The sequence below is a fragment of the Salvelinus sp. IW2-2015 genome, linkage group LG28 (assembly GCF_002910315.2).
Source record: "Salvelinus sp. IW2-2015 linkage group LG28, ASM291031v2, whole genome shotgun sequence".
Classification (NCBI taxonomy): domain Eukaryota; kingdom Metazoa; phylum Chordata; class Actinopteri; order Salmoniformes; family Salmonidae; genus Salvelinus; species Salvelinus sp. IW2-2015.
Window position 1 is genome coordinate 31,137,875 of NC_036868.1, and position 12,982 is coordinate 31,150,856.

The 12,982-nt window shown below is 44.0% G+C and overlaps 1 protein-coding gene across 1 annotated transcript in view; it reads right to left on the bottom strand.

Annotated features, from left to right (window-relative positions):
* Positions 1-2,011: 2,011 nt before the first annotated feature.
* The window catches only part of slc22a16 (solute carrier family 22 member 16), a 58,853-nt gene continuing 47,882 nt past the window's right edge, over positions 2,012-12,982 (bottom strand). The window contains exons 6-8 of the mRNA XM_023974426.3: positions 3,448-3,557; positions 3,180-3,279; positions 2,012-3,053 (exon numbers count right to left, since the gene is read on the bottom strand). Of these exons, the coding sequence (XP_023830194.1) occupies positions 2,886-3,053; positions 3,180-3,279; positions 3,448-3,557 (378 nt within the window). The 3' untranslated portion in view covers positions 2,012-2,885. The remainder of the gene's footprint in view (positions 3,054-3,179; positions 3,280-3,447; positions 3,558-12,982) is intronic.

Sequence of the window (12,982 nt, forward strand, 5' to 3'; positions counted from 1 at the left end):
AATATACAGTGGGGAGAAACAGTATTTGATACACTGCGCGATTTTGCAGGTTTTCCTACTTGCAAAGCATGTTGAGGTCTGTAATTTTCAGAAATCACTTTATGATTTTAAGTATGTCATTTGCATTTTATTGCATGACATAAGTTTTTGATCACCTACCAACCAGTAAGAATTCCGGCTCTCACAGACCTGTTAGTTTTTCTTTCTCCATGATCTCCATGCAAGAATCTCAACTCGTGGGGCATCAATGATCATGAGGAAGGTGAGGGATCAGCCCAGAACTACATGGCAGGACCTGGTCAATGACCTGAAGAGAGCTGGGACCACAGTCTCAAAGAAAACCATTAGTAACACACTACGCTGTCATGGATTAAAATCCTGCAGCGCACGCAAGTCCCCCTGCTCAAGCCAGCACATGTCCAGGCCCGTCTGAAGTTTGCCAATGACCATCTGATGATTCAGAGGAGGAATGGGAGAAGGTCATGTGGTCTGATGAGACAAAAATAGAGCTTTTTGGTCTAAACTCCACTCGCCGTGTTGAGAGGAAGAAGAAGTATGACTACAACCCAAGAAAACACCATCCCAAATGTGAAGCATGGAGGTGGAAAATCATTCTTTGGGGATGCTTTTCTGCAAAGGGGACAGGACGACTGCACCGTATTGAGGGAGATGGATGGGCCAGGTATCGCGTGATCTTGCCAACAACCCCCTTCCCTCAGTAAGAGCATTGAAGATGGGTCATGCTGGGTCTTCCAGCATGACAACGACCCGAAACACACAGCCAGGGCAACTAAGGAGTGGCTCCGTAAGAAGCATCTCAAAAGTCCTGGAGTGGCCTAGCCAGTCTCCAGACCTGAACCAATAGAAAATCTTTGGAGGAGCTGAAAGTCCTATTGCCCAGCGACAGCCCGAAACCTGAAGGATCTGGAAAAAGTCTGTATGGAGGAGTGGCCAAAATCCCTGCTGCAGTGTGTGCAAACCTGGTCAAGAACTACAGGAACGTATGATCTCTGTAATTGCAAACAAAGGTTTCTGTACCAAAATTAAGTTCTGCTTTTCTGATGTATCAAATACTTATGTCATGCAATAAAATGCAAATAATTACTTAAAAATCATACATGTATTTTCTGGATTTTTGTTTTAATTCCGTTCTCGTCACAGTTGAAGTGTACCTATGATAAAATACAACCTCTACATGCTTTGTAATAGAAAACTGCAATCTCAGTGATAATTAGACCCCCCCTTAAAAGATTTAGATGACTATTGTAATGGCTGTCCACGGATGTATAAGTGAATGCACCAATTTGTAATCGCTCTGGATAAGAGCGTATCTGCTAAATGACTAAATGTAAAATGTTAAATGATGTATCAAAACTTGTTCTCCCCACTGTATACAGGTGTGTGCCTTTCCAAATCATGTCCAATAAATTTAATTTACCACAGTGGACTCCGATCAAGTTGTAGAAACATCTCAAGGATGATCAATGGAACAGGATGTACCTGAGCTCATTCGAGTCTCATAGCAAAGGTCTGATACTTATGTAAATAAGGTTCTTTTTTTTTGCAAAAAAATAATCTGAAAATTGGTTTTGCTTTGTCATTATGGGGATTATGTGTAGTTGTATGTGAGATTTTGTTTTAATCCATTTACCTATAGTGAGCTTGAACTCGTCTTCAACAACAAGTATGTCGTGCGAACCGTGCCACCAGTCGAATAATCGGAGTATCTGGAAATAGATTGGTCCAGTTGGATCTACAATGCTGGGGTCCCAATAATATCCAGTCAACAGAATCCCTTACATGTTGGATACCGCTGACAAGCCATGACCAGCACACACCTGTACAACACACAATACGTCACACACATATCAGAAATACAACACCCACATTCAATTAAGAATACTTCTAGGATTATGTCCATTAAACACAAACACTATAAACTTTTTGTTGTTGAGTGTATATGCGTATGTGTGTGGTGAGTGTTGTAGTGTGTGTGTGTTTGTGGTCTGAATAGTTTCCAAATACACTGTATATTATCACAGTGAGATCCTATGGTGGATGCCCTGAGATAGATTCAGTATAAAGTACTTATAGAAAACACAAACACTATAAACTTTTGTGTGTGTGTGTGTGTGTGTGTGTGTGTGTGTGTGTGTGTGTGTTTGTGTGTGTGGACTTCAGATAAACAAAGTACACTTTAAATGACATAACAATAGCATTGTCTGTAACACATAGCCAAAATCAGCTGCACTAGATGATCATCGGACTGAATAGAGGTAACTAAATCACAGTCTCAGTCAGTGAAATATCAAATTTCACACGCACACACAGGCATGCACGCACGCACACATGCATACACACACACACACACTTCCTACATAGAACCTGCACACTCGTTCTTTCTCGCTCTCAATCTCTCGCACACACATTCATTAGTGGCTGTGATTGGAAGGCACACGTGACGTGAATGTCGACCATGAGACTCAGTTCATGTGGCTCTCATCAGGAGACTGAGATGTGGTGAATAAAGGGCCTTCACTTCCCTTCCCTCTGTCTCCTTCTGAACAGCTGCAGCCAAGGAACTCAGAGGTTGGCTGCGGTTGGTTGGCTCAACCAGAGCATACCAGCTCTGKATTTGGCCGCTTTGCAGAACAAAATGTAAAAAAACACTTTATTACAAAAAGTCCTACTAAGGTTCCAAATTCGATGTTGTTTGTTTTTGRGGTTGTTTGTTTTGTTGGTTTCTTGGCATCGCTTCCAGTAGTCTCTTTCCTTCTCTCTCTCCTCCACTTCCTACCCCCTCTCTATCCCTGGCCGCCTCCTTCTCTCTGATTGGTGGTGAGGTGTGTCCCTCAGGGCTTGCCGTCCAACTAGTTGCTCTGGATCTAGTTCATCTCCATCCCCTCCTCAGGGTCTTTCTTTCCCTGATCAGGGCTATTCTTCCTGCCTAGAGCCTCAGCCTCCTCCATGGTGCTGGTCAAGGGCTCACCCAGGGTCTCTGGTAACAACAGGGTCAGAACGCCTATTATAAACGCCAGGATCCCCACAATCAGCTATGGGAGAGGAGAGGGAAGCAAAGAGAGGAGAAAGGGAACGTGTTCGTGGAGGAACTAAAATGTGTCATCATAATCACAATACATGCTCTATCTACAGTGTCTGTCTGTCTGTCTGTCTGTTTCCTGTGGTAGGTATTGCCAGATGTCAGCTAGGTAGACACAGAAAGGAGCCACGATGCTGCCCACACGACACATCATACAGCCACTGCCCACCGCCAGGGACCTGAGGGGAGAACACACACACACACACACACACACACACACACACACACACACACACACACACACACACACACACACACACACACACACACACAGTTCTATCATTGATTGCATCTGTTAGGATACATAATGAATGTTGGATACATAAAGCTGACAGTGTGTACTGTACCTGATGATAGTTGGGTAGAGCTCACAGGTGTAGAGGTAGATGAGGCCAAAGGCTATGGCAATGGCAAACTTCCCTGTCATACTGAGGATGATAACTAGCACCTCAATGTCCTGCAGCACAGAGGGAGAGGGGTAGGACAGAGTAGAGGAATAAATAGAAGAGAGAGAGAAATAAGTTGAAGATAAATAAATAGAAGTGAGAGAGAGAGAGCAATCAACAACAGTGCACCTCTAAACACTAACAGACATCTGTTACCTGATTACCCAGGTCCCAGCCAATCACATCACAGCATCAGTCAACAATACGTTATTCGAGCTGGAACACACCATTTCAACATGAGGAAATAAGCTACAATGTCTGATCTTTAAAGTGAGATATTTAGRAGTAACTCTGTGATTGAAAAAACGGTTTGACTTTAAGGTTTGCTTTGCTTTAAGCCCAGTCAAGGAGGGAAGTAAAGCACCACCCCTTCCACTCTTTCWCTCTCTCCTTCTCCTCCTCACTTCTCTCTGTCTCTGGTATCCTTCCCTGGCTGAGCTATCTGCTCATGTAATTGGAGCTGTGTGGTATGTGACCTACCCCACTCCACAGCAAGCACCCAACACATTGCCTCACATCTGAGCAATTCCATGTGTGCATATGTGTGTGGGCCTGCATACATTCATGTGTGTGTGTGTGTGTGTGTGTAAAAGAGGCTGGGGTTGCAGTAGTACTCCACTCCAGCTCAACCAATCAGACCCAGTGCACCTGCAGGACTATAACTCAGGCTGTTGCCATGCTGCAACAGATCCACAGTAAACTATACTGTAACAGGCCCCTCTCTCTGTTGGCCAGGAGCTCTGGCCTGCAGCTGCTATGGACCATTACTAACAGATATGGAGATCCCTCCCTGCTGATGATGAAAAACAAGTGGCTACTGCTGGAGCAAACCTGTTAAAGCAGACACCCACCACTTAAACATTCGTCCATGCACACAAGCACACAAAGACATGTTGGCCTTTGTCACATGTAGCCTATAGGGCAGGGATCATCAACTAGATTCAGCTGCAGGCCAATTTTTTTCCCCTGAGCGGTTGGTCAGGGGGACGGAACATAGTTTTCAAATCATTTGTAGACTGAGCCCAAACAGTAAGCAAGGTTTGAAATGATTATGTTTCAGTCAGATATTTGTGATTGTGTACAATAATATCTCTCTATTATGCGTGGGAAAACTTTAGAACAGATTTACAAAAAATAAAATCGCTTGGAGCTGATTTGCTGGTCTTTTATGTCCAGCAATAAAAAAATAAAAAATAAAAATGTTTGGAGGGACAAATAATAAAATCACCCGCAGGCCAAATTCAGCCTAGCGGGCTGCAGGTTAGGGAACACTGCTATAGGGTATGACTCCTTGTTGGCCAGGTCTGGTTAAGGTCAATTCAATGGGTGCGTTCGAGTGGATCACTTTTGTCAAGTCGATGGTCACATCCTTTTAAAGTGCGTTGCATTATGGGGATATKATTTGTCCGACTTACGTATGTCGACTGCATGAATTTGACAAAACTCATGTGATCAAAGGTCATCAAGTTGACTGCAGTCGACTGCAAGTTTCTGAAGTTGCTCTTCACTGACTTCATGCTGCAGCCATCACCTGTATTATGGGYGGCGCTATTGTGAATCAATCATTAGGATGTTTTTGTTTGACCCACGCGAACGGGACCAAAGACGTGACTGAAACAGGAACCAACTTTGCAGAAATTCATGTATACAGTGGATATGTACAAATTAATGTGATATTTGAGGCTTTCCCTCTCACCAATGGAGTGTACAATGTGCACACATATATTTTCAGTTTGTGAGTGTGTGATATGGGGGTTGAAGACCTCTACGTCCTTGGGTCGCGCGTCAGCTAGGCTAGTTGGAGACATGTTTATTTGGACATGATAAAAATAATTCTAAACAATGGCAATACTACCATGTTGCGCTGAGCCTTGCAGTTGGAAAACCACATCTGTGTCCGACTGTCACAGATAAATCTCCCCCGACTTCTCTCCTCGACTTTCGTCTACAGTCAGCTGCTTTCACCTGACCACTAAACCAGKCACTTTTTGGACCCTTTCAAAAATGGGGGTATTAAAATATTTGACATTTGTATCACAAATCAACGTAAGGAGACAAAAAAAATTACATTAAAACTTTACAAAAATGTTAAAATTCCTTTAAAAAGTATTGTTGTGACCAAATGATGCAACGTTGGATTATATCGTTTTTCATTTGTCATCGTGAAGGACCATAAAACCTAATTGAATGGATATGCTATGGGAGCAGAGTTCAGAGTTCAGAATTCAAAGTTTGGATGTAATTGAGCGGTAAGATACAGGGACATGGGGTGCTGAAAGGGATTTATGAGAGGGACAATGGGGTCTGTGATAAGCCAGAAGGTAGAATGGGTCAGGTAAGGGTTAGGGTTAAAGTTAGGTCTAGGGTTAAGTCCAAAGATATTGTTATGGCTAGGGTAAGGCCGGGTGAAGCAGTGATACCCAATTCCCCACCTGCTGATTACTGGAAATTCACTACAATGATACTCAGCTCCGTTACTGTATGWTAAGCACTGATCATTCTGTCTGGGAGAATACAGGCATTCCCGGGCTCCGTAGGCATAAGGCACGGTTTACTGTGACAGAATTGTGGGTTGTGGCCAAATACATTTAAACTCAGTTTTTCACAATTCCTGACATTTAATCCGAGTAAAAATTCCCTGTCTTAGGTCAGTTAGGATCACCACTTTATTTTAAGAATGTGAAATGTCAGAATAATAACAGAGAGAATGATTTATTTCACTTTTATTTCTTTCATCACATTCCCAGTGGATCAGAAGTTTACATACACTCAATTAGTATTTGGTAGCATTGCCTTTAAACTGTTTAATTCGGGTCAAACGTTTCGGGTAGCCTGCCACAAGCTTCCTACAATAAGTTGGGTGAATTTCGGCCCATTCCTCCTGACAGAGCTGGTGTAACTGAGTCATGTTTGTAGTCCCTCCCCTTGCTCACACACCGCCTTTTCAGTTCTGCCAACAAATTTGTTATAGGGTGAGGTCAGGGCTTTGTGATGCCCCTCTAATACCTTGACTTTGTTGTCCTTAAGCCATTTCCCCACACTTGGAAGTATGCTTTGGGTCATTGTCCAAAGGAAGACCTGATGTCTTGAGATGTGCTTCAATATCCACATAATTTTCCTCCCTCATGATGCCATCTATTTTGTGAAGTGCACCACTCCCTCCTGCCAGCAAAGCACCCCCACAACATGATGCTGCCACCCCTGTTCTTCACGGTTGGGATGGTGTTCTTCGGCTTGCAAGCCTCCCCTTTTTCCTCCAAACATAACGATGGCCATTATGGCCAAACAGTTCTATTTTTGTTCATCAGACAGGGACATTCCTCTGACAAAAAGTATGATCTTTGTCCCATGTGGAGTTGCAACCGTAGTCTGGGTTTTTATGGCGGTTTTGGAGCAGTGGCTTCTTCCTTGCTGAGTGCCTTTCAGGTTACACAGGACTGTTACTGTGGATAGAGATACTTTTGTACCTGTTCTCCAGCATCTTCACAAAGTCCTTTGCTGTGTGTTTGAGATTGATTTCTTCTCTAGGAGACAGAACGTGTCTCCTTCCTGAGCAGTATGACGCTGCGTGGTCCCATGGTGTTATATACTTGCGTACTATTGTTTGTACAGATGAACGTGGTACCTTTAGCGCTTGAATTTCTCCCAAGGATGATTTCTTTAGATTTTCCCATGATGTCAAGCATCAAGCAAAGAGGACTGAGTTTGAAGGTAGGCCTTGAAATACATCAACAGGTACACCTCCAATTGACTCAAATGATGTCAATTAGCCTATCAGAAGCTTCTAAAGCCATGACATCATTTTCTGGAATTTTCCAAGCCGTTTAAAGGCACAGTCAACTTAGTGTAACTTTTGACCCACTGGAATTGTGATACAGTGAATTATAACTGAAATAATTTGTCTGTYAACAATTGTTGGAAAAATGACTTGTGTCATGCACAAAGTAGATYTCCTAACCGACTTTCCAAAACTATAGTTTGTTAACAAGAAATGTGTGGAGTGTTTGAAAAACTAGTTTTAATGACTCCAACCTAAGTGTATGTTAACTTCCGACTTCAACTGTACTTGCTCAGACTATTTTTGCACTATCTTTCCTAAAGAGTAGTGAGTGAACTACCGTTGATGTATGTGAAGTTTGAATCCTTCAGAAAAGCATGGGATTTCACACACGTCACCACAAGCCCGCTTTACCTTCAAAGTAATGGACTTGCTGACCTGAGCTTTAACCCGAGGTCGTCAGCTACAAGGAAATCCATGAGAAGCGTGCACAGAGACAACACCAAAAGCGATACTACGACAGGTCAACTAGACCACTGCCACCACTGAACGACAGAGAATCAGTTAGAATCCAGGAGCATGTCTACCAGCAGTGATCATCCAGCCAGCTGACACTGAACGTTCATATCACGTCCGCACCGTAGAAGGAGCGGTGTACTGCTGCAATCGGCCTCACCTACTGAACACGAAAGAACAACACACTGACCAGATGAACTGTTTCTCTGAAAGAYAACGTGATGGACTAAACACACACACACCATACTTACCTGCAACACCACAYACAATGTTGACTGACACAGAAGCATGCTCAGCTTCATACCACACAGGGTCAGGAAGAGAGGTCAAGCTGTAGAGCTGTCCTAGACCTGTAAAATGTCAAAGGGTGTAGGCGGATCGCTGCCCTAAAAGAGTTACAGACTATAAACTTGCTATTGAAAAGTTAACTTGAAATGCTTTGGTATTGTATTTGCTTGAAATGTAGATGTCATTGCTACAGTGTAAAGCTGAGTTGCTGAGAAATCTTGGCTCTAAAAGTAACAGTATGTTGAATCATTGTTTCAGAGTCCCCTTTTTGTTTCCAAGATGGCGTAGCAGTCGGATGTGTGTTTTGTCTTGTCCCGTGTAAATATAGTGTTTTTCCTTGTTTTTTCGTATATACCGCGTATATATTTTAATTTCGCTTTCCATCTACGGACTGAACATACTCTCCTGCAACCCGCCTCACCCAATGTGGTACGGATCCTCTATTTTGTATACTTAAGAACCAGAACCCCCATCAAAGGCTAGCCAGCTAACTGGCTACTAGCTAGTAGTCAGTTATCCATTGCTAGSCCCATCTGCTAGGCCCATCTCCCGGCTAGCTGAAGAGGCCCATCAGCCACTCCTTGGGCTACAATACCTATTTTGCCAATTGGACCGGACTACCAACGTAATTCTGCACGAGGGGGATTTTTCAACTGGCTCCTCCGTTGCGGCGTCCTCTGAATGCCCACCCGCTAGCCTAGCTAGCCTTGCTAGGCCCATCTGCTAGGCCCATCTCCCGGCTAGCCATAGAGGTTAATCAGCCTCTCCTTGGACTTCAATACCTATTTTGCCGACTGGCCTGGACCCCCACCGACCCATCACAACTGGACTACCGACGTGATTCGCCCGAGGGGGTCTCTCAACCTGCTCCTCCGTTGCGACGTCCCCTGAATGCCCATCCGCTAGCCTGCTAGCCACGGCCCGCTAGCTGTCTAGAGCACATAGGACTGTTAGCTTAAGAGGCCCATCGGACAAATTCTTTGGCCACTATTCCTATTTTGCCAATTGGCCTGGTTTACCACATGGAGCCCTGCTGATCCGTCTGCCGATGTAACTGCACGAGGGCAATAATGGGAGCTGGAACTAAAGTGTTAACTAAGACGTATTGAGCAGGGCTAGAGGCTCTACTGTGAAATAAGGCAATAATTACTATCTAAAACAGCAATGGACAAGGCATATTGARGTTAGGGAGAGGCATGCGTAGCCGGGTGATCATAGGAGTCCAGACTTTCTTCCGTCGCGATGTCCCTCAAAGGCCCTTCTGCTAGCTTGCCTGCCCAGGCCCGCTAGCTGCCTGAAGCCACTCACTGGACTCCTATGATCACCCGGCTACGCATGCCWCTCCCTAACGTCAATATGCCTTGTCCATTGCTGTTTTAGATAGTAATTATTGCACAGTAGAGCCTCTAGCCCTGCTCAATACGTCTTAGTTAACACAGTTCCACCTCCCACACATGCGGTGACCTCACCTGGTTTAAATGATATTTCGAGAGACAATATCTCTTTCATCGTCACTCTATGCACAGGTTTTCSCCCACTGTATTCACATCCTACCATACCCTTGKCTGTATATTATGCCTTGAATCTATTCCACCGTGCCCAGAAATCTGCTCCTTTTACTCTATGTTCTGAACGTACTAGACGTCCAGTTCTTTTAGCCTTTAGCCGTACCCTTATCCTACTCCTCCTCTGTTCCTCTGGTGATGTGGAGGTTAATCCAGGCCCTGCAGTGCCTAGCTCTACAGCCATTCCCCAGGCGCTCTCATTTGTTGACATCTGTAACCGTAAAAGCCTTGGTTTCATGCATGTTAACATTAGAAGCCGCCTCCCTAAGTTTGTTTWATTCACTGCCCTAGCACACTCTGCCAACCCGGATGTKCTAGCCGTGTCTGAATCCTGGCTTAGGAAGACCACCATAAACCCTGAAAATGTCATCCCTAACTATAACATTTCCCGACAAGATAGAACGGCCAAAGGGTGCGGAGTTGCAATCTACTGCAGGGATAGCTTGCAGAGTTCTGTCTTACTATCTAGGTCTGTGCCCAAACAATTTGAGCTTCTACTTTTACCTCTCCATAAACAAGTCTCGTACCGTTGCCGCTTGCTATAGACCACCTTCTGCCCCCAGCTGTGCCCTGGACACCATATGTGAATTGATTGCTCCCCATCTATCTTCAGAGCTCGTGCTGCAAGATGACCTGAACCGGGACATGCTTAATAACACCCCGGCCATCCTACAATCTAAACTTGARGCCCTCAATCTCACACAAATTATCAATGAACCCACCAGGTACAACCCCAAATCCATAAACACGGGCATCCTCATAGATATCATCCTAAACAACCTGCCCTCTAAATACACCTCTGCTGTCTTCAACCAGGATCTCAGNAACCCCAAATCCATAAACACGGGCATCCTCATAGATATCATCCTAAACAACCTGCCCTCTAAATACACCTCTGCTGTCTTCAACCAGGATCTCAGCAATCACTGCCTCATTGCCTGCGTCCGTAATGGGTCTGCGGTCAAGCGACCACCCACCATCACTGTCAAACGCTCCCTAAAACACTTCAGCGAGCAGGCCTTTCTAATCGACCTGGCCCTGGTGTCCTGGGAGGATATTGACCTCATTCCGTCAGTAGAGGACGCCTCGTTGTTCTTTAAAAGTGCTTTCCTCACCATCTTAAATAAGCATGCCCCATTCAAAAAATGTAGAACCAGTAACAGATATAGCCCTTGGTTCACACCAGACCTGACTGCCCTTGACCAGCACAAAAACATCCTGTGGCGTACTGCATTAGCATCGAATGGCCCCCGTGATATGCAACTTTTCAGGGAAGTTAGGAACCAATATACACAAGCAGTTAGGAAAGCAAAGGCTAGCTTTTTCAAACAGAAATTTGCATCCTGTAACACTAACTCCAAAAGGTTCTGGGACACTGTAAAGTCCATTGAGAATAAGAGCACCTCCTCCCAGCTGCCCACTGCACTGAGGCTAGGAAACACTGTCACCACCGATAAATCCACGATAATTGACAATTTCAATAAGCATTTTTCTACGGCTGGCCATGCTTTCCACCTGGCTACCCGACCCCGGTCAACACCCCTGCACCCCTCACTGCAACTTGCCCAAGCCTCCCCCATTTCTCCTTCACCCAAATCCAGATAGCTGATGTTCTGAAACAGCTGCAAAATCTGGACCCCTACAAATCAGCTGGGCTAGACAATCTGGGCCCTCTCTTCCTAAAATGATCTGCCGAAATTATTGCAACCCCTATTACTAGCTTGTTCAACTTCTCCTGCATATCGTCTGAGATCCCCAAAGATTGGAAAGCTGCCGCGGTCATCGCCCTCTTCAAAGGGGGGGACACTCTTGACCCTAACAGCTACAGACCTATATCTATCCTACCCTGCCTTTCTAAGGTCTTCGAAAGCCAAGATAACAAACAGATCACCGACCATTTCGTATCCCACCGTACTTTTTCCTCTTAAACAGCCACCACTAACATTTAGTGGCCGCTGCCAACATACTGACTCAACTCCAGCCACTTTAATAATGGGAATTGATGGAAGTTATGTAAAAATTTATCACTAGCCACTTTAAACAATGCCACTTAATATAATGTTTACATACCCTACATTACTCATCTCATATTGTTTCAAACTAGCCTACTGTAAATAAAGGTGACAATAAAAAAATAAATAAAAAGTTTTGTTATATTTGATGCAGTAGGTGCAGTATAATGGTTTCTTACCTTGATGTTCAAAACTAAAGAGAGCACGTGTCAAAGAAACGCTTGAAAAGTATGTTAGAACATTTTTCTTTTTTAAAAGAAGGGGGATGTTATATTCATTGGTCAACAAACAGAATTTTGTATTGGTTGCATTTTACCGTCATTGGCATACTGCGCAAGAGATTGGTTAAGACCACCCAGGTCGTTGAGGTCATTTCAGTCTGATCATGGCCGAGGAGACAATAGAACATGCCAGTTATAGCTAGCTAATAGAGAACTAACATTTCATGAAGACTTTGCGTACTGCATTTTATTATTTTGGTAAAAGCGTGCAAAACAAGACAGTGAGACAGTATTTGTTTCCTTCTGTTTCCTGTCGAAGTTGCCAATGTTTTAATCCTATTTCCGTCTATATGTGCTCAATTTTTGCTAGCTTAAGAAACTACTGTATCCACATTTATGCCTGTCAGCTGACTAGCTAGCTAGCTAAGTTGTAGCCAGTTTTGTAATGTCGTTTTTAATCACTGTATTTGTTATAGCAGATGATAAATGTTTTTCTTGTTTTGTTATTCGCTAAATATATGTTGCCTTATAATAGGCAAGTCAACTCCCGTTTTCCTGATTACTGTTAAATCCAATCAGAATGTTGTAACCAGTCCTATTGACCCTATAGATTTTAGATATAGAATCCAATAGAAAAATCATCATATATATCTGCTGTTTGGCCCTGCGGGGGAGTATCGTGGACAGGGCCACAGTGTCTTCCGACCCCTCCTGTCTCAGCCTCCAGTATTATGCTGCAATAGTTTGTGTGTTGGGGGCTAAGGGTCAGTCTGTTATCATCTGGAGTATTTATCGATCTTATCCGGTGTGAATTTAAGTTTCTAGTTCAACCTGTTCTGCCTGCGCTATGGAACACTGACCTGTTCAACAGGACGTCGCTACCTGTCCCGAAACCTGTCCCGTTTTTACTCTTCTCTAACGCACCCTGCTGTCTAACTCTGAATGAATCGCTATGGAAGCCAACTGACATTGTGATTTACTATTATTATTATTATCATCATGCATCCATAAAGACCCTGCTGGTCATCTATGAACGTTTTGAACATCTTGGCCATG